This window comes from Salvelinus fontinalis, chromosome 6, assembly GCF_029448725.1.
Source record: "Salvelinus fontinalis isolate EN_2023a chromosome 6, ASM2944872v1, whole genome shotgun sequence".
NCBI classification, from domain to species: Eukaryota; Metazoa; Chordata; class Actinopteri; order Salmoniformes; family Salmonidae; genus Salvelinus; species Salvelinus fontinalis.
Window position 1 is genome coordinate 44,159,242 of NC_074670.1, and position 27,821 is coordinate 44,187,062.

At 46.5% G+C, this 27,821-nt stretch overlaps 1 protein-coding gene across 3 annotated transcripts in view; it reads right to left on the minus strand.

Annotated features, from left to right (window-relative positions):
• The window catches only part of slit3 (slit homolog 3 (Drosophila)), a 202,339-nt gene that overhangs the window by 45,008 nt on the left and 129,510 nt on the right, over positions 1 to 27,821 (minus strand). For 2 of the 3 annotated variants that reach the window (XM_055926547.1, XM_055926546.1), the window contains exons 6-13: positions 26,297 to 26,368; positions 12,987 to 13,058; positions 10,241 to 10,404; positions 8,852 to 8,996; positions 5,215 to 5,286; positions 4,672 to 4,743; positions 2,416 to 2,487; positions 154 to 297 (exon numbers count right to left, since the gene is read on the minus strand). In XM_055926547.1, the coding sequence (XP_055782522.1) occupies positions 154 to 297; positions 2,416 to 2,487; positions 4,672 to 4,743; positions 5,215 to 5,286; positions 8,852 to 8,996; positions 10,241 to 10,404; positions 12,987 to 13,058; positions 26,297 to 26,368 (813 nt within the window). Of the gene's footprint in view, positions 1 to 153; positions 298 to 2,415; positions 2,488 to 4,671; positions 4,744 to 5,214; positions 5,287 to 8,851; positions 8,997 to 10,240; positions 10,405 to 12,986; positions 13,059 to 26,296; positions 26,369 to 26,563; positions 26,785 to 27,821 lie in introns of those variants that run through there. The other variant, XM_055926548.1, reaches the window with a different exon arrangement.

Genomic DNA, 27,821 nt, shown 5'->3' on the forward strand with positions numbered 1-27,821 from the left:
TAGAGCGGGGTGTGTGTGAATTCTCAGTGTCCTGATAGAGCGGTGTGGGGGGGGGGGGGGGGGGGGGGGGGGGGGGGTGAATTCTCAGTGTCCTGATAGAGTGGGGCGTGTGCGTGTGACTTCTCAGTGTCCTGATAGAGCGGGGCTACTCACAGAGTCTTGATGGAGCGGAGCGGGGCGAACAGGCCCTTGCTGATGGTCTGCAGCTTGTTGTCGTACAGAGACAGCAGGTTGAGGCTCTGCAGGTCCTGGAAGGTGTTCACCCTCAGACAGTTGATCTTGTTGGCGTTCAGGAGCCTGAAGGAAAGAGACAAACATGACAACAACGTGTTTTTAAATGTACTGGGGGGGGGGGGGGGGGGGGGGGGGTCTTTGGGACGAAAACAAAACAGGTCACAGATCCACATGCGGTGTCAGGACCTAACGTTACACCTGTCGTAGGGGATCCAGGCAGTGGATTGTTAAGGCTTGGGTGGCGTGTGTCTAAGAGGTCAGACTGAGGGTGCATCCCAAATGGCACCCTATGCACTACCTTTGACCAGGGCCCATGGGGAGAGCTCATAGGGCTCTGGTCAAAAGTAGTGCACTATGTAGGGAATATGGTGCCATTTGGGATGCAGACTGAGGGACACAGCACTGATCTGGGACAGAAATGTGCTGCTCACTCCTCTCTGGTCAGTACCACATTATCCCAGTAACTACAACAACTCCCTTTTCCCTAGGACACAGATACACTGTCAGAGACACCTTCATTCCTAAAGCCATAGCCAACATTATTTCATTGGTTTTACTTTAACCGTCAGAGCATAAGAAAGAAGCAGTGACTGGTTAGTGACTCTTATTTTAGAGCAGATAGTAGCCTGGTAGAGAGACCATAAGGAGACCAGGAAGTCTAGGGCAGGGTTGGACATAGCCATATAATTAGAATTGCATTGACTTGAATGGGGATGTCCTTTCTAGTATTTATATTTCTATGTGCAGAGCTATGCCGCTGTCCTTCCCTCCATGCTGTCCATTAGCTAATGTAGCCAAGTTGCTAGGTGGCAGCCTTGGTTGTGTCAGCTCTACTGTGGCCTTTCTACCATAACTAGCTCGCCTAGTAACCTCTGCACATCTCCTCCCCCCCTCCATTCCTCTCTCTCCCTCCCTCCCTCTATATATCTCTTTCTCTCTTTCTCCTTTTTTTTCTCCCTCTCAGCCTGCCTGACATTTGACTAACGTTGAGCAGCATTTGTTCAATTATTGAGAGGCATTCTAATGAGGGTTTGTCGCAGAGCAAACACACGCATCGTTAGGCTGCTGCTCACAGGGAGAACTAATTACATTTGGGAGGGATTTTAAACCCAATTGGAAAAGAGCAGTGATGAAAGAATGAAAGAAGAACAGTGCAGATTTTCCATGGATTTTTCCCACGTTTCTATTCCAAATTCAAACTAACTTGTTAAAGAACAGGCCTATCCCAACGTAGTAGATCATTTACATCATTAGCATCGATGACAAGAAAGACAGGGTGAATCGCTGAGCCATACCAGTCAGTGTGCCGTACTGCTAGTGTGTGTGTGTGTGTGTGTGTGTGTGGGTAATACGCTGATGTGCACTTTACTGGAGAGACTCTGATTCGCTGACATACCAGTAAGAGAGAGGAGAGACCCCAAGCATCCTGCATATCTCCATAATTCATCCCCCCGCCATCTTCTAAATCATTACAGTGTGTGTGTGTGTGTGTGTGTGTGTGTGTGTGTGTGTGTGTGTGTGTGTGTGTGTGTGTGTGTGTGTGTGTGTGTGTGTGTGTGTGGGTGTGTGTGTGTGTGTGTGGGTGTGTGTGTGTGTGTGTCTGTGTGTGTGTGTGTGTTTCAACAAGCACCAACAGTCAGCAGCATTAAAGAGCAGCAGATTTCCTTAAATTAGACCATTAAACACAGTCATTATGTTTGAGCTATGTTTCCATGCCTACATCAATATAACTAGGTGTGAGAGATCTGCTTTGTAATCAGGTCCAATTTAAATGCTAATGATGTTGCATGAGGCGCTCCCTCTCCGGCCCAAATGGTCCGTTTCAGACTCTAAAAGGGTTTCGAGGTTCGACACTCTCGGCTTCCTTGTGCTCGACTTGGCTTTATGAACTATTGCTATTGCTCTTCCACGGCGATCCGTATTGTAACCCTCTGCCAGAGTGAACTAGCTCGTGCCACACAGACACAAACACACTAGGAACGCATGCACGTACATGCATAGGATGTGCAACAACAAAAAAATGCTTAGAAGGAACATGAGCTGAAAATATAGGAACAAGCCGACAGGGTGGAAAATAAGGTACACAAACACAGAGTTGTGGTCGTTACAACCAATTCATAGAGCTTCAGTACAGTATAGTACAGTATAGCATAGTATAGGACAGTACACATGTGTACTTACAGTAGCTGAAGAGAGACAAGCCCATCAAACAGGCCCTTAGGAATCTCAGCTATCTTGTTCCCGTACAGGACCCTGTAGAGACACATACATTTATGCTGAACAAAAATATGAGTGTCATTTATAAAGTGCTGGCCACATGTTTTGTGAGCCGAAATAAAAGATCCCAGAAATGTTCCATACTCACAAAAAGCTTATTTTTATCAAATTTTGTGAACAAATGTCTTTACATTGCTGTTAGTGAGCATTTCTCCGTTGCCAAGATAATCCATCCACCTGACAGGTGTGGCATATCAAGAAGCTGATTCAACAGCATGATCATCACACAGGTGCACCTTGTGCTCGGGATAATAAATGGCCACTCTAAAATGGGCAGTTTTGTCACACAACACAATGCCACAGATGTCCCAAGTTTTGAGGGATCGTGCAATCAGCATGCTGACTGCAGGAATGTCCACCAGAGCTGTTGCCAGAGAATTGAATGTTAATTTTTCTACCATAAGCCGCCTCCAATTTCGTTTTAGAGAATTTGGCAGTACGTCCAACTGACCTCACAACCGCAGACCAGGATCCTCACATCTGGCTTCTTCACCTGCGGGATCGTCTGAGACCAGTAACCCGGGCGGCTGATGAAATTGTGGGTTTGTACAACCAAATAATTTCTTCACAAACTGTCAGAAACCGTCTCAGGAAAGCTCATCTGCATGCTTGTCGTCCTCACCAGGGTCTTGACCTGACTGCAGTTCGGCATCGTAACCGACTTCAGTCTGCAAATGCTCACCTTTGATGGCCACCGGCACGCTGGAGAAGTGTGCTCTTCATGGATGAATCTCGGTTTAAACTGTACCGGGCAGATGGCAGACAACATGTATGGCGTCGTGTGGGCAAGCGGTTTGCTGATGTCAACGTTGTGAACAGAGTGCACCATGGTGACGGAGAGGTTATGGTATGGGCAGGCATAAGCTATGGACAACGAAAACAATAGCATTTTATCAATGGCAATTTGAATGCACATAGATTGTAGTGCCATTCATCCGCCACCATCACCTCATGTTTCAGCATGATAATGCACGGCCCCATGTTGCAAGGATCTGTACACAGTTCCTGGAAGCTGAAAGTGTCCCAGTTTTTCCATGGCCTGCATACTCACCAGACATGTCACCCATTGAGCATGTTTGGGATGCTCTGGATCGACATGTACGACAGCGTGTTCCAGTTCCCGCCAATATCCAGCAACTTCGCACAGCCATTGAAGAGGAGTGGGACAACATTCCAAGGCCACAATCAACAGCCTGAACAACTCAATGTGAAGCAGATGTGTCAAACTGTATGACGGAAAATGGTGGTCACCCCAGATACTGACTGGTTTTCTGATCCACGCCGCTACCTTTTTTTTTTAAAGGTATCTGTGACCAACAGATGTATATCTGAACCCTCAGTCTTGTGAAATCCATGGATTAGGGACTAATGCATTTATTTCAATTGACTGATGTCCTTATATAAACTGTAACTCAGTAAAATCTTTGAAATTGTTGCATGTTGCGTTTTTATTTTTGTTCAGTGTAGATTTACTTACTGTGTGTGTGTTTGTATAATACATGTGTACTGTACTATCAGGTTTCCCCCTTCATTCCCATTCCCAGCCTGACAGTACATGACATGCACATAATATTTAATGACACCCTGAGCAAATGAATCTTCAGTCTCTTTCAGCCTGGCGCTGTGATTGGCACCAGGCCGGGCCTCCAGACGAAGAGGCCGTGTCCCAAATGGCACCCTACTCCCTATATGGTGCACTGTTTTTGTAGGGCACCACGCAGGGAATAGGGTGGCATTTGGGACGCGCCCACAGACAGAGGAAGATGAATTCCCTGTCGTGTCTGCTGATTGGCTGGATTAATATGCATGGGCCCGAGTGTCTGCCGTCGGCTGGTGTCTCTGTCACATCGACACAGTGATTTAAATGGAAGCGTCCGTCGTGTCCCCGCCGTCGCAGATGCCAAGCCGCTGTGTTGTACTGTGTTAGATGCTCAGCCCTAATTTGCTTTCCCCTGCTCCACCTGGCTGTCCTGCCATCTTAGAGTCAGCTGTCAAGGAGAAGCGCCATGCCGCACGCCACCGGACTTTAATTATCTTGTTTGCAATTACCGGACGCCGGCAAGACCGAAGAAGTCTTTCATTATTTCTCCACTGTTGTCGCGTGCGTGTGTGTGTGTGTGTGTGTGTGTTTGTATTAAGATGCAGGTGGGTTTCACTTACAGTGAAGTCAGGGAGCGTAAGCCAGTGAAGGCATCGGCGGCGATATCAGAGATTTGATTCTTGCTCAGGTCGCTGGAAGAACATTGGCGAGAGAGAGACAGAAAGGCAGAGATTGGATTGGATGCATGAGCAAAGACATTGTGATGGAAAAGGACAATTGCCCCAGAAATGTCTAACAAAATGCATGGCTGAATACATTAAAAAGGGCAACAGGAGGAGCTTGTGTGTGTGTGTGTGTGTGTGTGTGTGTGTGTGTGTGTGTGTGTGTGTGTGTGTGTGTGTGCGTGAGAGAGAGAGAGAGAGAGAGAGTGGCAAGGGCATGTCAGTCTTCCTGCCACCGCTGTCCCATATGCATTATTGAACAGCAGTGTGTGTAGTTGGAGCTTAACGTGCAGAGAATGCTGGACACCGTTCGTGTGTATGTATGTGGGTCTATGTCTCGCTCTGTCTGCATGTTAGACACCGTTTCAAGCCTTTGTCCTTTCTAAAATAAAGGAGGTGGAGAGCGTTATCCCAAAATGCTCCCTGGTTTGACAGACTCACATCCTCTTGAGTTTCTTGTATGGAGAGAAGGCTCCAGCAGGAATGTTCTTGATCAGGTTCTGCTCCAGACGACTGGAGGGAGGGCGGCGTGGGGGGGGGGGGGGGGGGGGGGGGGTTAGAGAGAGAGAATAGCAGCAGGTTACTTTAGGGGTAAATACATTCTCAACTATCCTGGGCTCACAGTTACATCTACAGACGGAATTTTATGGCAGAAAGTGTGTGTGTGTTTGTGTGGCTCTGTATGTGTCTGGCTGTGTGTGTATGTGTGTTAATGTCCATGGCCTCTTCCTCCTCCTCCTCCTCCTGGCCCAGTGGGCTGTGTTGTCCGAGAGATGGAGGATGGAGGTAGGCTGCTGTGGTGGTGTGTGTGGCTCTGGGGAGGGGCTGGGTGGCGGTGGGCTGCTGTGGTGGTGTGTGTGGCTCTGGGGAGGGGCTGGGTGGCGGTGGGCTGCTGTGGTGGTGTGTGTGGCTCTGGGGAGGGGCTGGGTGGCAGTACAATGGACAGACAGGGATCCAGAGTCACAGAGCTACTGGGCCAGGGTCATCCGTCTCACTGAGTGATGGGACGTACTGCAGCAGCCAAGCCCTCCTCTCCCCCTCCACACCCTCCACCCCATCTCCCAGTCCCATTCCAACCTCTGTCCCCCTGCCTTACTACATCACCATCCATCCTGTCTTGCTGGCCTGGGTCCTAGTGAGGAAGGAACTCGGGAGACTTGTAAGTGTGTGTGTGTGTGTGTGTGTGTGTGTGTGTGTGTGTGTGTGTGTGTGTGTGTCCAAGTGGGTCCTAGCGAGGAAAGGACTCTGGAGGAGGATAAGCACACTGAGCAGTGTCCAAGCCCAAAACCCCTATCTCCCAGAGTAGGATTGCAAAAGGAGGGTATATTACTGGAAACGTTCCAAGTTTACCAGTAAACTACCAGAATTTTGGTAACTTTCAAGGAATATATGGAATTTTATCAGATGACATCTATGTACCTTTTTGGGTACTTCAGATTATCCCACTGGGCACACACTGGTTGAATCAACGTTGTTTCCATGTCATTTCAATGAAATTACGTTGCACCATTGTGAAATAGATGTTGAATTGACGTCTGTTGTGCCCTGTGGGAGGTGTCTGTAATTATCTCTGGCCCTCTGTGTGGCCTTATCACATGCAAAATATATCGAATGATGATTTTAAAATGCAAAAAAGAATGACAAAGCTGAAAAGAATTATCCTAAATAGAAACCATCAACTTAGTGAATGCCATTGATGTTTAATATGAGGGTTTGAGCATGAAATATCCTTACATTTAAAAACGTTATTTTATTTTATTTATTTGTTTATTTATTTGACTATATCCAACATGTCTTTGTTGTAAATGTTTTCGGGGTAAAATGGTGGCAGTTGTGAAAAAAGACCATAGTTGGAAGGGTTGCAGAGTTAATTGAAAATAATACAATTGTTAATTAGATGCTTTTTTCATTATTTAGGCTATTTTCTCTTGAACCATATAGTCTATCCACTAGAAACTCATGGACAATATATATGTATACTAATAGTGGCAATCTATGGTAACGTTGGTAATTTCTACTTGAATAACTTGTAAAAATGTATTAATATATAGTATTATACTATACTGCATACAAATACAAATACATTTTTTACAAGTCATTCAAGTAGAAATTACCAAAGTTACCATAGATTTCCATAGATTACCTGTTAATTACCAACATTACCAAAGATTCTGGCAACTTTGCTATATTACCGGTAGCTTTGCAACCCTAACCCAGAGTAATTGTATATATCTATATTTCAACAGGAACAAGAACATTTTCTAGAAAGACATACATTGTAGAGCTCTGCTCTGAGGGATCTATTTTCTCTGATTCCTAAACTACAGATTGAGTGGAGGTTGTTTTGGCTGTTGTTCCTGTGTGGTGGGTGTAACAGTAATTCTAACCTGGCAGAGGAACGTGAAAACAATTTTCAGAGAAATGACCCCAGTAAAGCCCTGACAATACATCCTTTCATTAGCAGAATATTGTTTCTGGCTCAGGTAAAGCTGGAGTAATGTATCCTACATTAACGTATCCATTTGTTATGCAAAGGTTACACACTATTGGCATAACAACAGCATGCGTAGAAGCTGTACATATCAGAAAAATGTTCCTGTTCTTCATTGCAAACAAAAGTCGGAGCAATCGATATGTATATCAAATAACCTGACTGAGAATATATGGACGCGCTCTACAGCGGAAATCCAATCAGCCTGTGGCATGGCAAGACGCAGTGGACACACACGAGCGCAGACACACACGCGCGCACACACACAGACCCAAATAAGGGCGGTCGGTTCATAGAAAAGCTGTACTTTATCTCAGTAAGTGAAGCCCCTAACCAGGCCACGTGGGGTGCAGGGAAATGTCTGAGCCGCTTTGCAGGGCTGCCCACTGCTCCAGACACATAGCCCTGAGCTGAGACAGGCAGAGAGAAGATACAGAGGTGAAGGGGTACACCTATGTGTCTGACTGAGTGCAGGGGCCTCCGCTGTGCTGGAGATGAAGCCCAGCGTCCTTGAACAGTTCTAATAGGTCTGATTTGGCCCCTCATTGTTCGGGGGATAATTGTGTGGGGCTGCTCTGTTGGCTTTAGTGCAGCGGTTCTCAAAGTGGGTCCGCGGAGGTACTGCAGGGGTTCGCGACCAGATCTCTTTTTTCTTTTAAATGAATATTACCAACAACAGATTACATGACTGTTGGCCATGGGATCCATGGAATAAGTTAAAAGTGTGTAATACAATTCATTGTGATATTATTCTTCTACAATGCATGTTCTTAACCCTGGGCAACATAGGCCTGGGCAGCTCACAGGGATATCGGTATCCACAGTACTCCACCAATTATAATTTCTTCAACTCAATACTACCCCCCCCCCCCCCATTTTTTATATATATCATTTTACACGAATGCACTGTAATTTAAGCTTTAAAACGGCAAAGTTTTTCTCTTCCCGCATGGCAAAATTTGTAGAATTACAGGATATTAGCTTTAAAGCTGCAACAACAAAATATATCTCTGCCTCATGGGAAAAGGAGCTTGAAAAGTGCACATTTTCCTCTCTGATGTATGTTTCTCCCCTGGGCCCGAGACTTGGTTCGTCCAGCCATGTACTGCAGACGTCATAGTAAAACTCCTTGTAGGCTATTGCTATTCCACTCAAGTTGTGTTCTGATTATGAGGGGGTCCCTGATGAATTTGCTAACACAAAAGGGTTCCCCGGCCCCAAAAAGTTTGAGAACCCATGCTTTAGTGGACCAACCACCATCCAGCCAGTCAGCCAGCAATCCAGCCAGTCAGCCAGCAATCCAGCCAGTCAGCCCAGAGGGTAGGAGAGGATGAATGTGCCTCAGTCTCAGTACAGAACAGAGCCACCATGCACCTGAACAAGCAGCAGTAATAAGCCTGTTAACTGATGTTGCTAATTGAGTTTGTTCCATTACTGGAGCAGAGGTAGGAAATAAACACACAGGACGTTTTGTACAATGTTAACCACACAATGTTCCGAGTGTAGGCTTCCTTCAACGAAGGGAGGCAGAGAGGGATACACATTAGTAAAAGTGGTAGTGACTTGTTAAAAAGCTAGTACACTCACATCTCTACGATGCCCTCGGGCAGGTTGGCAGGGATCTCAGTCAGGCCCTTGTGGCGACAATCCACAATGTTGTTGTTACAGGTGCAGGAGATCGGACATACTGATGCCTGGGGAATACAGGTACGAGGCTCTGCCTGAGCTGGGCCTGAGAGAAAGAGAAAGAGAGAGAGAGAGAAAGAGAGAGGGGGTGGGCAAGAGAGAGAGAGAGTGATATAGAGGGGGGTGGGCAAGAGAGAGAGAGTGATTTAGAGGGGGGTTGGGGGAGAGAGAAAGAGAGAGAGAGGGAAAGAGAGAGAGAGAGAGAGAGATGGAAAGAAAGAGAGAGAGAGAGATGGAAAGAAAGAGAGAGAGAGAGATGGAAAGAAAGAGAGAGAGAGAGATGGAAAGAAAGAGAGAGAGAGAGATGGAAAGAAAGAGAGAGAGAGAGATGGAAAGAAAGAGAGAGAGAGAGATGGAAAGAAAGAGAGAGAGGGGGGCAGGCAGAAAGAGAGAAAGAGAGAAAGAGAGAGAGAGAAAGAGAGAAAGAGAGAAAGAGAGAAAGAGAGAAAGAGAGAAAGAGAGAAAGAGAGAAAGAGAGAAAGAGAAAGAGAAAGAGAGAGAGAAAGAGAGAGAGAGAGAGAGAGAGAGAGAGAGAGAGAGAGAGAGAGAGAGAGAGAGAGAGAGAGAGAGAGAGAGAGAGAGAGAGAGAGAGAGAGAGAGAGAGAGAGAGAGAGAGAGAGAGAGAGAGAGAGAGAGAGAGAGAGCGAGAGAGACGATAGAGTGAGGGAGAGCAGATTATGCACACTTTAATACAAAATTGAATAAAAAGCTTAGTTAAAACCCCATGTGTCATTTTGAATCAGCTTAGTAAAGCTCTAGAATAAGGAACATAAATCAAAAATAAAGGGCAGGAGATACAAGTCAATGACATAAAATGGCTGTGTATTGCTGGCTGTAATGAAGCAGGGATAATCACCAGCACAGGGTATGCCTCTATCCATCTTTCTCTCCCTCCCTATCTCCTCTCTCTCTCCCTCTCCCTTTGTCTCTCTCTCCCTCCTTCTCTCTCTCTCTCCATCTCTGCTGTGTTATTGTCTTTATTTGCAGGTTAATTACGGGGCTGCCTCTAAGGCGGAGGACTGTATTTCTGCTGTGGCTGCCTGCTGGAGATTCATCAGCAGATTAATGGTTGCAGGGAGGGGGTGGGAGCTGTTCATTAGGCCCAACCGTGAACCCTTTTACCAATTACATCCTGGAGTCAATTAAAACAGGACCACCAACCGATTCCACTGATTCATTGGCTTTTCACTCCGCACTATAAAAGACCCTGTTCCTTTGGAGATAACACGAGTAGTTCTTGTGCTGTTTTTAGTACAGTGTGTTGTCATGGTGATTTAGTTTAGTGCATACCTGTGCAGGTGAAGTCTTTCTTCTGAACATCAGGGATGTTGAGGCCCCTCATGCTGGCGGGGGCCATGCACTGGGTGAAGGGGGCCAGGCCATGCCTCTGCCGCAGCCAGTCGGACAGCCAGGACAGGTGGCAGTCGCAGTGCAGATTGTTAGAGTGCAGACGCCTGCAAAGGGAGGAGCGGAGAGAGAGGGAACAGCAGTGGTCAGTGCAGGTTGTTGGCTGCAGAGGGTGGAGCGGAGAGAGAGGGAACAGCAGTGGTCAGTGCAGGTTGTTGGCTGCAGAGGGTGGGAGGAGAGAAGAGCCACAGTAGAGGGCCAGTGGCATAACATAACGTGTTAGAAAAATGACCACATCTAAGGCTGAGTAGAAGAATCCACTCACCGCAATATATGCTCCCAAATGTGTTTAGCGTGACAATGAAATTGACATTTTTCTTAGGTCTGAGGCTGCCCAGCAGATCAAAAACATTTGGAGTTCTCATTTACTCATGGCAGCCCTGCTGTGTTTATGACTCTGTGACTCCTCCGTCCTTGACAGAGATGCTGTGGTTGTCATATCCAAGAGCCGGCGCATAAAAGCGACTAATGTGAATCCATCTGCAGATGCAAGAATGGGCCCTTTCTCTCAGCCAACACCTTCATTTCGTCAAGGTCTCCCTCAACAATATGGCAGCTCTCCAGAAGAGGACAGGACACACCGGGGCTAAATCACTATCTCTCAACAGTCATTACGTGACCGACTGGAGAGGAGCTGAAAGGAGAGGAAACAGAGGGAGCGAGGGGGGGGGGGGGGGGGGGCGGCTTGGCGGTAGGAGGTAGCGTCATGTCAGCAAATCAAAAAGTGACTTTATCCTTTTCAAAAAGTCTGGCAAATGAAATACGGGTGCGATCCGGTTAGGGGCCAGGAATTGCTCATTGAGGATAACAGCGTGGGGCTGTAGTTTTAATGGAGCTCTTCCCATTATATATCCCAGTTTATAGCCACCCGTTGTTCCGGATTAATTACACACGAGTGGGATTAGAGAGATGGAGGGATGGAGAGATGAGCTACACACTGAGACGGAGCATAGGGCTCATACACCACCGCTCTCGGTCGGTCGGCTGTGTGTCGGTGTGTGTGTGTGTGTGTGTGTGTGAGTAAGGTGAGCTAGGTGTTCATCTTCAGAACCTGCACAAAAGGGCACCTCAGCTCACCCAGTGATCCACACAGACACACACTGTGAAAATGACTAGAATAACTACCCCTTTCGCAGTAGGAGCCCTCACTCTCTATTTGTCCCGTTATTGAACGGTAACTCACCATGGGGTGATATCATTTGATCTAATTGAATGGCTGCTGGACAAAGCTGGTAAAAAGAGAGTGGGGGAGAGAAACAGAAAGAGAGAGAAAGAGAGAGAAACAGAGCGAGAGAGAGAGAGAGGGCAGAGGGGAGGTTAGCTAAGCTATTTCATCAGAAAAATGAAGCCACCCACCTTTCCCCCCCCCCCCCCCCCCCCCCCCCCCCCCCATCCCTCCTAAATGGATTACAGACATCTCTAAACATTTGATTTAATAAGTTGTTTTTACAAGCAGCAAATTCAATACAGAGATCTCAGGGATATTAGAGCCAGAAAATGCAGTACAAAGGAACTGGGAGCCAGGGACGTAGGGGCGGGTGGGGTAGGGGGAAGCAGGGGGAGCCTCGGCTCAGATAATTCAATACTGGCCAGGGAGCAGAAGGCCGGCCATCCCAGCGTCAGCAAATTCAATTCTGAGGAGGCGAGGAGGAGGCGAGGGGATAGGGATGGGGAGACTGCTGAGCCATGGGGCTTGTAGCAGAGCGGACAGCTCTAAGCTCCAGACCTCAGGCCCCCGAGGAGCCCAGGCAGCAGGCAGGAAAAGAGATGATTACTGGGGAGTCTGGAGTCTGGAGGCTGGGGTCTGGAGGGGAGGACACCGCAGGGTCACAGGGTCACAAACATTGCGGGTCTGAGATGGCTCCCGAGCGTCAAAGGCTGTCTGTATGTCTGTCTGTCTGCCCGTCTGCTGCAGACACCCCTTTACTATTTATGCTCCCCTTGGATCGTGCAGCAGTGGAACACTCACACCGCATGGTAATAATAACCAAAGTATCCCAGAGCCCACTGCTTAATAACCTCAAGGTCAGCCGCAGAAGAGAAACATCCCGGCAAGGTAGAGCACTATGCAATCATTTGTATTGATTGTGGTTGGGGAGATAATGTGAGTGAAATGGGTACAGTAACAAAGTCATGCACAACACAGATCTCAGGGGACAGAGACAGATACAAAGTCTGCACCCTCAGACCCCCCAGGGGTTTCTAGGTAACCAACCCCAGTGAGCTGGCATGCCATCGCCCTGGCGACCGGAGACGCCCCTCCCCCCAACCCGCCCAATCACTCATCAGAGTTGCCCCAGGGTTGATCCAGGGTTTGAACACAACAATGTCTTTGACCCAGGGTTTTTTATTAGGGAGTCAGAACTCGTGAACTTAAAGAAGCCGTGCCTTGTTGAGGTAACGGGGCTCGAACGATTATGAGCATGAAACAACGGAGAGATAACCACTCGTTGTGGAATAATAATCTTCTGAGATGGATCCTGTTTCCACTCAGCCTCTTGCTGGTATTTCACAATGGCTGCATCCCAAATGGCACCCTATTCCCTACACAGTGCACTACGTTGTGCACTGTATAGGGAATGAGGTAGCATTTGGGACACACCCAATGGTATCCTCGTCATATACTCACAGAGTCCGCAGCTTGGGCATGTGGTTGAAGCTGGACAGAGGGATGAGGGTGATGTTGTTGTTGTTGAGGGTGCTGCAAGAGAAGGCGAGAGAGACCGACAGTACATTTAGAAACAATAGCCACAAACCACACAAGACAGTCATTGGGTTTCACAAGTAGAGAAAAAGTCATAGGAGTAAGAAAGTAACACACTGATCTAAAGAAATGAACAAAAAGAAAACGCAAGTAATGGACAACGAGCCGCCTACAGTCTAAACAGACTATAGCTACTTGTGAAAAAAACAGAAAATAGCTACTTAAATATGATCCCCAAGTAGAGACAACGATTACCAGCTGCCTCTAATTGGGAATCATACAAAACACCAACATAGAAAATATAAACTAGAACACAACATAGAAATTATAACCTAGAATACCCCCTAGTCACGCCCTGACCTACTACACCATAGAGAAACAAGGGCTCTATGGTCAGGGCAGGACAGTGTATCCAGAGGTGATATACAGAGCATTCGGAAAGTATTCAGACCCATTCCCTTTTCCGCAGTTTGTTGACGTTACGGCCTTATTGTAAAATGGATTAAATGAATTGTTTTCCTCATCAATCTGCACACAACACCCAATAATGACAAAGCGAAAACAGTTTTTTACAAATAAAAGAAAACAATTTTTTACAAATAAAAGTATTCACACCCTTTGCATGAGAGTTGAAATTGAGCTCAGGTGCAACCTGTGTCCATTGATCATCCTTGAGATGTTTCTACAACTTGATTGGAGTCCACCTGTCGTAAATTAAATGGATTGGACATGATTTGGAAAAGTACACACCTGTCTATATAAGGTCCTGCAGTTGACAGTGCATGCCAGAGCAAAAACCTAGCCATGGGGTCAAAGGAATTGTCTGTAGAGCTCCGAGACAGGATTTTGTCGAGGCACAGATCTGGGGAAAGGTACCAAAGGTCCGTTTGGAACCACCAAGACTCTTCCTAGAGCTGGCCGCCCAGCCAAACTGAGTAATCGGGGGAGAAGGGCCTTGGTCAGGGAGGTGACCAAGAATCTGGTCACTCTGACAGAGCTCCAGAGTTTCTCTGTGGAGATGGGAGAACCTTCCAGAAGGACAACCATCTCTGCAGCACTCCACTAATCAGGCCTTTAAGGTAAAGTGGCAAGACAGAAGCCACTCCTCAGTAAAAGGCACATGACAGCCCGCTTGGAGTTTGCCAAAAAGCACCTAAAGACAAGATTCTCTGCTCTGCCAAGCGTCATATGTGAAGGTAACCTGGCACCATCCCTACGGTGAAGCATGGTGGTAGCAGCATCATGCTGTGGGGATGTTCTTCAGTGGCAGGGACTGGGAGACTAGTCAGGATCAAGGGAAAGATGAATGGAGCTAAGTACAGAGAGATCCTTGATGAAAACCTGCTCCAGAGCGTTCAGGACCTCAGAGTGGGGTGAAGGTTCACCTTTCAACAGGACAATAACCCTAAGCACACAGCCAAGACAACGCAGGAGTGGCTTCGGGAGAAGTCTCTGAATGTCCTCTGCATCCAACCTGTCAAAGCTTGAGAGGATCTGCAGAGAAGAATGGGAGAAACTCCCAAATACAGGTGTGCCAAGCTTGTAGCGTCATACCCAAGAAGACTCGAGGCTGCAATCGCTGTCTAACGTGCTTCAAAAAAGGATTGAGTAAAGGGTTTGAATAGTTATGTAAATGTAATATTTCACTATTTTTTTATTGATACATTTGCAAAAAAAATCTAAAAAACAGTTTTTGCTTTGAAAATTATATTCTAAAACGTAATCAATTTTAGAATAAACCTGTAAACGTAACAAAATGTGGAAATAGTGAAGGGTCTGAATACTTTCCAAATGCACTGTAGCTAAGTAGCAGAAGCAGTGGTACCCTTCTCACTCACCCAGAAGGGGTGTATTCATTAGCAAACAAGTGTTTCTACTGGACAAATTCAGGTAGGTCCCTGCCCATTTGGTTCCTATTGAATACACCCAGGTGCAACAGGTTTGTTTGAACAACACAAAGATGCTTGTCAGAGTACTGGATGACGCCTGTTGTTCACAGCATACTGTACATCCATACCTCATCCCTTGCCTGCCTGTCTGCTTGTGCTGTGGGCCATAGGATGCTGCTGGTGCTGGCGTGTCCACAACAGCGTGTAATAAGCTTTAGCACAACGATGATATTATCAGCAGCAGCATGCGGACGGAAGGAAAGAGGGAAGCGGCAGTAATTCCCTTTCTCTCTATCCAGCAACAGTAACTGTGAATAGTACTACTTAGCAGACTTAATCTTGTAATCTAGCCATCCCACCCCTCCGTCACTGGATAACCCCCTCCACCTCCACCCATCCCCTCTGCACCACCTCCCTGAGAAGTGTAAATGTGCACCTGCTATTTCTAAATGTGGGACTTTAATGGTTCCGGATCGGCTCGGTAGCTCGAAACAGAAAGTGCTGAATCCTGCCGTCGAGACGACGGTAAAGGGCGGAGCAGGAGGCTTGTTTTACAGCGTCTTACTGTACTATTACTGGTAATAAGGGGTTTTAGCGGGACTAGAGAGAATGCCGATCGCAGCAGATCCTCAGAGGGGAGTGGACAAGAGACTGACCTGCTGGTTTTTACAGTTCATGCATGTTTTAAGGAAAGCGGTGGGAGCACCAGGCAGCGGCCACTGCTGTGACGCCATGTTGATACCTGCCATGTATTAACTCTCACTGTAACAGGCTGATTCAAACCCATAAAGGAGAGAGGAGGAAGACGGATATGACTACAACACAGCGTGGTTCAACATATCTGTGATTCAGATTTCTGATTCGACCAGTGGAAAATTCCCATCAAGGCAACAGCAAAGCTCGCAAAAAAACTAGGGTTGCATGAAAAAAAGTGAAGAAAAAAAAATCCCCTAAAATAAAATACTTGTGGAATTTTAAATGATGTTTTTCATATTTATTTTGGAAGCAATCAGCAGGGGGAACACTTTATTAAGAACGAGGGGGGAAAAGGCAACAAAATGGCATGGAAAATGATTGTTATTCCACAATTAAATTATATACGGGGCGGAATCACCCTTGTCATTGCTGACCAAATTGGCACTTCTAGTGAGGAGAGTAACTCCATCCCACTTGTCAAGGCCACTGTGGCTCTGAGGCTCATCTGGCTTAGAACTACTGCTGGGTTTTTGCCACAGTGGAGGGAAGGAGGGAGAGAGGGGGAGGGAATGAGCGAGAGAGAGAGAGAGAGAGAGAGTAGGAGAGTAGAAAAAGGGAATGAGAGAGGAGGAAAGACAGAGAGAGGAAAGAGCATGGGTCCGGGATGGGTCTGGCTGGGACTAAGGGAGCAACGCCCTGGTTAAACCCTGTAATATTGAACCATCAACAGGGGAAAATGGCCTCTGCCCAGGAAGAACACTCACTTATCTCTCCCGTTCCCCTCCCTCCCCGGCCAGAGAGAGATTTTCCAAGGAGCTGGCTGTCGTGATAACGAGGAACCAGAAACCACTCAAGAGTTAGTGGCCAACGTGTTCAGCTACATCCATATTTCAACATGGTCGTTTTTAACACTGTCCGGTCCTAGAGGGCATTTAGCCATACGATTCGCAATTGATCCGATTTACTGGGGGCCCTGTGCAATTTGTCCCGATTACAGTTATCACACAGACCTGACAGAACTTCTCCAGTATGTCGACTACACGAGAGGCAGTATCTCAATTACGCATAACAGCTCTTTCAAGGTCTTTGTCTGCCTAGTTAAAATCCACTAACCTGCAAATCTAATATTGGAACATTAGAAAATGACCTAATGGCAAAATATGATGAATTCCTAAATCTGTTGGAGCTGACATTAGCCTCTCAGGCATGTCTGTCTGTCACATGGGGGGGGGGACATGTAATCTGTTGTGCAGTGTAATGTAGTGCTGTATAGGGCCTCTCTCTCTGTCCCCAGCCAGGGAGGCAGTGATGGAGCTGGGTCTTTACCAGCAGCTCATGAGGTTGATGCTATCGCATGTTGTCCACAGGGCCTGCGGAGTCTGATCACTGGCCCAGCCGTTAATCCCTCTTTCTCCCCGCTCTCTCTCTTTCAATCTCTCTCCTTCTCTCCCTCTCTCTCACACTCTCTCCCCTCAGCCCGCTCTCTCTCTCTCGCCCCTCTGCTTCCTCTTCCTCTCTCCCCCTCTATCCCCGTCGTCCTTCTCCCCCCCTCTCTCTCTCTCTCTCTTTTTCCTCCCCACTCCGTCCTTCTCTCACTCTTTCCGGCTGCAACCGTTGGGGACCGCCGCTGTTCCTGATACCTCTCTATCCTTCTCCCCACCACTAACAGCCATGTTCTACTGACACTCTCCCTCTTCCTCTCCCTCTCCCTCTCCCTCTCTCCCACTCCGTATCTCTTTTATTTTTGCTTTTAACGTTTCCTTATTTCCCCCCCCCGCCTTGAATCTGCACAGCGTGAATTAGCGTGAGTTATTTATTTCCTGATTGAACCACTACTGAACTAATGATTCTTAATGAAAGCAGGGAATGCTAGCTGAGCAAATACAATGCTCCAGGAAGACAATGGCGTCTATGTGTCTCTATTATAAAGCCTCTAGGCTTTAATGGGATCAATGGAGTATCCTGAATTAGAACTTGTTGTGTAGTGGAACAGCGTTACTTTATGATTTTCTTCAGCGCTCTATCGATGTCCTGGTCAATAGGATTATTCTGCTATTAACCGATCCCATTACTTCTCCTTAAAACAGAGACAGGCTCTGTCCGAGGTACGGGTTCTCAGATATTTTCGTCCAGTACAATTTCTTTCTTCGCTCTCTGCAATGCTAAGAAAGCTTTCCCACAGTCGCAAAAAGGCCTACTTTGGGGTCTCGAGTGCTCTCTGCCTCTCTCCAGACCCTCATTAAGGCTTTTTGGAGAGGGCCCCTGGATACTTCACTTTTTTTTTTAAAGGACGCAGAGAGGGGGGCTGGGGCTGCAGTGGCTGGTGGGTAAGACAGGGCTGGAGCGGAGCAGTGGGAGGGAGGGTAGGGCTGGGATGGACAGGAGGAGTGCATACGGCTCAGTGGAGCTGACTCAGTTACAGAAGCTCACAGAGGCTTGAAATCAGGGGCCGGAGAGACACGCAATGCGACATGACGGTGTCATCATCAGCAGCACACTGCTCTGCCATGGTGTGTGTGTATGTATGTGTGTGTGTGAGCGCATGTGTGGCTGTGGGTGTGGGAATGTGACAGAGAGTGTATTTCAGGAGGTAGGTGAGTAGATTTTCCCCCAACCTCTTTGACTGTTCTCTCGGCGGGCACATTAGAGTGGCACATTGTAATATCTGAGGGGGCGAGAGGTGAAGTTTCCCACGGGTTCTGCTCCTGGCCATTTCTCCCTCACAATGAGTGTGTGTGTGTGGGGGGTGGGGGTTGATTTAAGAGTCTGCTTCCTTCCCAGGAACGACCAGAGTGAATTCCCTCTCTCTCTCTTCATCTTCATCATCTCACTAAGCCTCCCTAAAGACACCGTGAGAGTGTGTGTTTGTGTGCGTGTGAGTAGAGGGTCTGCTTTAAAGAATCCTCGAGTGTTTGAACCAGGCAATCTGCATGTTCCGTCTGTGTGTGTGTGTGTGTGTGTGTGTGTGTGTGTCTCTCCTCTTCCAGAGTCCCATAATTGTCTCAGATGCCTTCCCTCCCTGTGAGAAGTGACATTTCCAACCATGTTGCCATGGAACTCTGGAACAATTCACCTCCACTAACACAACAGCCAATGGCACGGCGGCAGCAGCGTTGGAGGCAGCGGGTTGAGAAGTGTCGAGGCAGCGGGTTGAGTTTACAGAACAAGCCTGGAGCTTTGGGGCCTTGATGTCAAAACAAATGAGCAGAGTGCCTCCAGATGAGGCCTCATTTCATGACGGCCATCGTAACTCATCCACCACTTGTTGCGGCGTGGCGGAATCCGACCCGAAAGGGATGGAAATGTTTGCCTTTGTTTTGCTTAGCGTGGAGGGTTCAGGGAAAGCACCAAGGCGCAATCAGATGTCGTTGAACTCGCAGACGGTGAACATAGCAATAACGTGAGCTGCAGCTCAAAACGCTGTCCGCGTGGTTTGTGTCTAAGTGAGGGCTTATGAGAGACAAAAGAAAACAGTGAGGCGCTTGGGCATTGGGACATTATCTTATCCAATAGAGACATGCTTTATGGATCTGGAAAATGTCATCTGCAACGGTGAGTAGGGCGGAGGGAGGAAGAGAGAGGAGGGTGGAGGGCGGAGGAGGAGAGAAGACAAGAGAGAGGGATGAGAAAAAGAGGACGATTCAGCTTTTGGTTCTGTAGATGGAGGGCACTCAGTATTAGCCAGTCACATACTGCAGCAGGAGGCACATGTAGGACGGACAGACAGACAGACAGACAGAGAGAGAGACATGAGTGCCGAGCCATTGATGAGGCCATTACAGTTTAAATGAGGACAGATTGAATCTAAGCTGTTCCCATCCCTTTGTGTCCTGGCGTACAGGAGCGAGTGATTAATTGTGCATTGGGTTGGCTCTGCTGGGACACGGTGGGGTCGTTCCTCTCTCTCCTCCTCTCTCCTTCTGCTCCCTACCGCCACTGCGCTGCATTGGCGCAGTCACACCACCCAGAGATATCGTAAGGGGCCACGTCTGGTGGCAAGGCAATTTCCTGTGCTTGAAAGTGCTGTTTGCGAGCTAATGACAGCCCCCCCTCTCATTCGTCAACCCCCCCCCCCCCTTCTCTCCCTCTCACTTCCCCTCTCTCTCTCTCACTCTCTCGCTCTCCATCTCTATCTCCATCTCTCTTTCTCTGCCTGCTATCTGACTCATAAAGACTGAAGGCAACCTTTCAATCAGACCATACTGAGGTAAAGACTGATTTGTCCTTTGGGAGGCACACTGGTGTTGGGGATTATAAATGCATGGAATATCTGATTCACACAGAAGACTCAACCCCTGACAGTCTCTTCTCTCTCTCTCTCTATCCTTCTACCCCTCTCTCTTGCGCTCTCTTTCTCGCTCTTTATACTCAATCTCTCTGTCTCCCTCTCTACCCCTCTCTCGCTCTCTCTCTCTCGCTGGGTTATGTGCTCCTCAGTGAGCTACAACTGGGCCTCCGTCTCTCTAGCCACAGAAAGGCATTAATCAAGAGGAATCATCAGCGGTGTTTATGACATAGAAGTGAGGTCAGAGAGGATACAGACCGAGGGGCAAGGAGACTGAGGCTAGGTCAGGTCACATCAACTCCCTGGAAACGTCAACGATCGCCTGGCCAAGGTACAGCTGACTGACTTAAATACCAGGTAAAGGCCAGCCAAACCAAAAGCACTGAATAGCAAAAACATTATATTTTTGACCCGGTCCCTGTATATAAAAAAAATACTTTTCTGAACCAATGCATTTAGGTTTCGATCAAACACCCACGCGTCTCGCCCTAGACGGCTCTGGAACCAAAATGCAGCCACAGAAATGCGATAGTTTCTTGTGATCACCACAGCTCGGAGCAAATGAGCCGCACTGCATATAACGTAACAGTACTACTCCGTCTCACCCACTAACACTCTCACCATACAGCATCCCTTCAGTCTGGTTCTCCACAGTCACATCACAACCAGGTCCAACAATGCACTTTCAACAGTTCAAATAAACGACACCGAGTCAACAGTAGGCAACAAGGCAGGGGTGGAGGGGTGGTGGGGGTGGGTGTCCCCCCTGGTTGGTGTATTTTGGCGTGCCTTGGGTCTTCGTGTGAGAGAGGTGCTTACCACTCACCAGCGGGTCCAAAACATCATTAAAGTCTCCTCATATTAAAGAGGGCATCTGTAACCTCAAAATAGAAGAACAGCAAAAATTACAGTAATAGAAGAGAATGCAGTATCAAACAAGCCTGGTGAATCAGTGTTGACATAGAGTGAGGGGAGTCTATGTCCCCATTCAGATGGTTATGAAGTAACTAAATCACTCTAGCTGGAACACGGAGGTCCCTGTCAAAAAAGTCAGGGAAATGCAGAGGGCACAGATTGACAAATGACAGTGTTTGGCAGGGCGGAAGGAGATGGAGGAGGGGGGAGGTCGTTTGTGGTAATGTGAAAACTTGGTCCCTCCCTCTTCTTATCAATGCGTGATGAGGTGAAAGTCACCTTGAGATACCTAGCATGGAAATGTCTCAGCGGCACTTCCATTGCTCATAAAAAAATTACAGAGCCCGGTAGGTCGGCACAAAAAGTGTAGCGTTCATTGAGAGCCAGAATTTTCTGTACAAAAAGTGGTCATTAAATATGCAGCTCTGCTCTGGAGAGTGCAGCAGGAGAGGGGAAGATGGAAGATGGCCAGGCACCACTCTGGTAAGAACATAGGGGTTTCCAAAGACGACCTGCGGGCAAGTCTGAAATGCTCTTTGGCTTTTTAAAGAGCATATCAGACTTGTATAGATTTGTAACGGCTAAAGGACCGATTAAACAAATGATGTAAACGTTATAACCAAGAAAATAATGTACAAATAACATGTTTGACAGTTTAATTTCTAACATATTGTAAGTCATATTTTTATCATAATAGTTTTCACAAGTATAATCAAATTTGACTCTCTCAGTTAAGACATTATCTGCCATATTCACCACCAGTTAATTGAGGGTAATATTTGCTGGACCAGTGTTCTAATACAATGCTAGTATTTTGATTGTTAAAAATCCAATAAAATGCGTTGGATTTTTTTTTACACAATTAATTTGCCTAGTGAAACTTACATTTGACAAGTATCTTCAAGGACATCTTGACATAAAAGCTGCATTTATTCAAATCAAATGTCCTAAGAGCAGAAACCGTCCAATGAATAATCATCAAAGAATCAGTGGCACATTAGCCTGTCCATCCCCTCCACCCATCCACCCAGCTGTATGTTGGCCCACCATGCAGTGTGCTCTCCTGGCTCCAGCCCTTCTCTCCATCTCATTGAGATGCAAGGCATGCCCAATATAAGAAAATGTCCGAGATAGCTTTGAAGTCATTAGTTCAGTCATTAGCACATTTATGTTAAATCCAAATTACAATTCATCACCAGAAAGAGCCAATCATTTATTTTGTGTTGCTTGGCAGGCGTTAAACTGTATTCAGTCATTTGAAGTCACAGAGCTGCACTCATTATGGAGGCCTATTTAGTCGTCCACTAAATCAGCTCTTATTCATTAGCAACTTGGGGGAATGCTTAACATCTAACACAAAGCTGACGTGATTGTATAAGGAATTATTCTCGGGAGAAATAGGCAGGGTCTTTTGTGTTGGTTGTTTTCTATGATCAGAGAGATTTCTCAGCCACCCATGCATCAATAGGAATGAGGTCTTTGAAATGACTTGTTTATATCTGAAGTCAGATGATGCTCTTTAAAAAAAATGTAAAAAAAAGTTTAACGATCATTGTGAGTAGAAACATCACATGTGTCGACCACCCCAATTTCTCTTTTTTAAGAGGGGTAATTGGACACAATGTTTTCTTGAGATCAAACTACAAAGGAGCACCTATAAAACTGTCATTTTTCTTGACAGCTTCAATAAACTCATCTGACTGTGAGTGTAAATTCATTTCATCAACCAGTTTCTATTTACATACTGTAAAATTCCCAATTTTCTTTTTGGGTTTTTTCCCTCCTGAACAAAAGACATACCAACATATTTCCTTTTTTTTTTTAAACAATGTTGTTCTCCAAAATACTTTGTAAAAACATGGTGGTCTGACAATGTGGAACAAACATGGCTGGTCATGGAGAAATTTGTTACGTCAATAATACATTATCTTTGCTTTTCCCTCTTTACCACAGGCTCTTAGAAGGCACCGATAGTTCCCATGCCAGATCTAATAGAAGAATAAATAAAAAATACCCAGTAAGGTAGAGTTTTAGTGCAGTGATACCCTTTGATCGAATCACATGAAAGAGAGAGGATCTCATCTATGAGTTCAATTCAAAGGCTTGAAGATGGCACGAGTACAAATACACTGAAATACACTGGCTATCAGGAGAGGTGGTGCATCTTCTGCACCATGAACAAGAACCAATTGTAATTTCAATTCTACACTGTTACACTGGGCAATAGATAAAGGCCTGAACATGAAGTTGCCTTCTGGTACGGTATATACCGTATACCGGAGTACTTAGAAAAAGCCACGGGATGGTTTTTCAATACCGTCAAAACTATTTATTTGAAGTTTTTCAATAAATTGTCATATTTGAAGCTACTTTTTAAGTTAAAACCTGCAGTCAACTTGTGCAATACACGTTAGGAGTTAAAGCAGATTGCGTTCTTCATTTCACCTGTTATTTTACATTATGAAGCTTACCGTAGTTCCCCAGAACAGTTGAGCCAGTCACGTGCCTGTTTGTAAATAGCACAACGGGAGACGGCGGGAGCTGATGAGCCCATAGCGTTCTATATCTATCAGCGAGTCTCTGTCGTGCAATTCAATACTAAATGTTTGCCGTCAGAAGTCAAAGAGCTCTGGATGAGTTGTCTGTACAGCTGCCATTTTCTTCCCTGTGCTTCCTACTTGCATTTTCTTTCTTCTTTGTTCTTCTCCCCTCTGCTCCGTGTGCACATCCTGCTCTTCTTTCAGAAAAGCATGCATCACAACTTCGTTCATTTGCACAATTTCTCTCGTTCACTTTCGCTTGTAAATGTCCACACTCGCCGAAAATGACATTCGGTAGCTACTAACTATGCTTGTAGGAGCTGGATTTGCTTGTCTTTGCAATTCGTTTATGTTCGTTTTCGCTAGTTAGCATTTAGCTAACTACATGATAGTCTACATGATTTTGCTATTAGTTTGCACTACTTTTGTTAGCATTCTTGTAATAGAGGCCCTTTGGGCTTTTCTTGCATTTTTAGCGCCACCTTGTGTGCTATGCCAGTAATACCGTAAATCCAGGGATAAGAGAAGGACAGTAAGACAATATGAAAAGCTGGATACCGCTGAACTTACTGTATCTATTCAGAAAAGGTGTTACAGATGTATGATCTTAATTTGATCACTCTTTTGTTGCGGAGAATCTTCCTGCACTTGCAGTGTATTTTAGGTTTAAAAAGGCTTCTAAAGTTTGTAATTTCCACTTTGAAATGTCAGACTTGATTTGCCCTAACGAAAAATGTATTGCCCAACTAAAAAAAATGTCCATTAATTATAATCCACATAATAATTCACATTTCCTGTTGCTGCAGCATTATTTTCCTGCTGTAGCAAATGGGCTCAAATTAAGATCCTACATTTGTAGGTACGCTGCCATTAAATCGAACACTTTGTTTTATTCTATAACAGAGAAAATTGCTCAAAGAAAAAGCCTAATCTACCAAGAGTGCATAACCTAATTAAAATGAAGGCAATAGTGGTTCCTGGAGAAGTGGGTATACTCAAACTTTGACAAAAAAATCCCAAAAACGGCATGCCCGGCGAAGGAATGGCGCCCTGTGTGAAAAATTATATGAGAAACATGTAAACATGTATTCTAAAATGATAAATCCCATACTGGTCTTTCACAGTTATGCCAACCCAAGCCGTACCGTGCTAGCAAGCTAATAGTAGGCCTACTATTGAAATAGATCAATTAGTCTGTCAACTGAGTCAAAAATCCACAGGTTTCATACTTTTAAAAAAATGTATGAAAACAACAACATTTTATGTTCTAAGTCCACAACAATGCTTAAACCACATCAGGAGACCACTTTTGTGATCTGGGAAAAATCTGCAAAGACATTTCAATTTTTGAGTGTAGTTACTACTTTGGTAAGCATCAGTGGGGATTAAGAAGTGAGTATTCGTAATGCCCACTGAAAAAAAAAGTAGGCATACGGCATATACCTGTGTATACCCACCACTACAGCACTTAGTCCAATCATCATCTCAGTTTCAGCTGCATGGACATATGGGCGAATTATCATCTTTAAACAACTTGTATTTACATCTTCACAGTCTCCACTGACGTCCGCTTCGTCATGGGCTGTGGTCGAGCACGATTAAGGTGCAGCATTGTTCATGAAAATTGAATCCACACACGCTGACTTTTATGTCTGGTCTGCTCGGCCGACTAACTCATCTCCATCGTGCCATCTCATCTCCATCGTGCCATTTTGTGCTGTGGTCATGAAACCATCGCTAGCTGCTCTATGAGCCAAGGCAGGGCAGAGGGAGGAGGACGCTTAGAATGAACAGCCAGTCCAGCAGCAGAATTACTATCCTTCATTCAAACAAATTCTGCGCTGCCTTTGAGCACAGCCCTAATATGAAACCTCAAGTAATGTTAACAAACCAACCAGCTTTTTTGCAGGTTTTCTGTAATGCCGGCGAGTGAGACTGACTGTATGTCTCTCTTGGTCACAAAATGAGCCCTGCTCTAACAGGGGGGATGACAACTGCATTTAGTGCCCTGCCAATGAGCTGATGGATGGGCTAGTATCTGGGAAATGTCGTTCTCCCCCAGCAATATTGTCCTGTTCTGTCCTATCATATCCTTAGTAGTGCTGACTGGGCTATCTTCACTGTGCTAGGGCTGGAGGTGCCTCCAGTGAATCCCTCTGCACCAGGAAGTAACAGCCTGGGGGGGCTGCAGGGGCATGTACTTCCCTCCCCTGGCACTCAGACCAGCCCAGTAACACCCTCAGCCTCAGTGAAGAGTTTCAGACACTGTGCTACAGTATAGTAGCAGCTCACCAGCCAAATGCAACAGTGTCTGTCAGGCCAAGTACTGTGTCTAGTTTAAAGCTTTCACACTACGACAGAGGACACAAGCTAAGCCTATAGTTTTTCGACAGAGTTGTTACAATGCATTACACTATTCCCTGACAAGGTTCTGCATGTTTTGGAATCCCTAGACATGCCTATATTACACCACAGCAGCCGACCGTAGAAACAGGCAACAGTGCACGGACAGAGGGCGCTTTGAAAAGTGGCAAACAAAATAAGACACCTTGCAAGGCACTGGCTAGCAGCTTGATGTCACAATGCAGCACTGAATGACAAATGAGCCTGTGCAAAACCGCGGCCACACAGTCGATATGGAGAAACAGAAGGCAGGCGGACAGGCAGACTAACACGTCAGGAGGACGACACTATCCCTGCCGCCGCTGGCAGCACGCACAGGTAGGAACGACGCGCCTACGCAACTTCACATGCAACACACTTTGCCCTTGGAGGACATTCAACAGAAAACACGGGAAGATAGAGAGATAGCGAGAGGGCGGAAAAAAAGGGAAAAGAAGAGGGAAGAGCAGGAGATGTCCCTGCAGATGAGGGGAGAGGAGGAAGGGTAAGAGGAGAAGGGGGACTCACAGTATCTCCAGATCGCGCAGGGCTCGGAAGGCTCCATCTTCGATACAGCTGATGTGGTTGCTGTCCAGTTGCCTGAGGAGAGATTAGAGACAGGAGTCAGCGGCAGGTCTGTCTGCAGGCGTGGAGGCGGAGGGTGGAGGGGGCTGCTGGAGGTGAGGGCTGCAGGAAGAGTGCCGGTGGCTGGGGATGAGTTTGGCTGGGGTGGACTGGTGGTAAGTAGGCTATCGCCAGGCAGCGCACAGCACACACTCAGATCTCAGCTCTCACCTCTGTCTCACTGCAGCCTGCCAGGTTAGGAAAGGACCAGCTGGCTAAAGTGGCCTGTCTGGCTGCAGCCTATCACCTCACTCTCTACGCTGCCCCGTGAGTGGAGGAGAAGGAGAGAAAGAGAGAGAGAGAGAGAGAGAGAGAGAGAAAGAGGGAGGAGGGGAGTTTGAGAGAGAGAGAGAGCGAGAGAGAGAGAAAGCGAAAGAGAGAGAGACAGACAGAAGGAGAGTGAACAGGAGGCTGGCTAAAGCATACAGCCCACCCCGTCTGTCAACTCTCTGTAAATATTAATTGCATTTTCTCCCTCCCCCCCTCCTGTTCTCCCACTCCTCCCACCCCTCTACCTTTCTATTTTTTGAAAGTCAGAAAGGGAGTAATTTCATTACATTAGAGCAGCCAATCCATTACGAGCTTTTACCGGCTCTGTCACTGAAACAATTTAATTAAAGGAGAGGGTTCGTAAATCAGCCCGGACTCCCAATGCTCAGAGCACTCATTCCTCTTCCTTCTTTTCCTTTTACTTTAATTTGCAGGCCTAAGTATGCAGTCCCCCCCAACCCCCATCTCTCCACCCTTCCTCTCTCCTCTCTCTGCCCCCCAAAAAGGAGATGGATGGAAGACAAGGCACCACAAAGGGCAGACATTTAGAACACTCTCCCAGACCGTTTATCCAGACTCCAAAAAACTCCTGTGACATTTAACCTGTTACGGACACAGCCTATGCATCTTCTGCTCTAGGCTATAAAAAATACCATATCTCCCTCCTCTAATCTCCTCTTCCTAGACCCATCTCATTCTCTTCCCCAATCTCTCCATCCCTAATCCTTTTTTTACTTTGCTTTCTATCTTCTCTTTTCTTCTCTTCCCTTGACTCTCCTCTAGTAAAGCATCTGTTTCCTGTCTGGTCCTTATCTCTTAGCCGAGGAGACAATACATCCATTTGGAAAGCGTCCCCCCCAAGAGAGGAAATGAAATAGGTAACATGTTGAATTACAACGTCTGCCGACAGATTGTGGGTTGACGCCTCCTATGAGATTATTCCTTCACACTTGGGTATAAAACATTCCGAGTGAAATATTCACAAAGAAAACGACCATCTGTGTAGGATGGAAACAAGCAATGGTGTGGCACGGTACATACGAACGACACAATTGGAAGCGTGCTAGTCAAGCTTCGTCTAACTTCCTGATACAGATGTCTTTGAAATAAGTTCCTAATTAGTAAATGAGTATCGTGTGAACTGTATAAATAAAGAGAG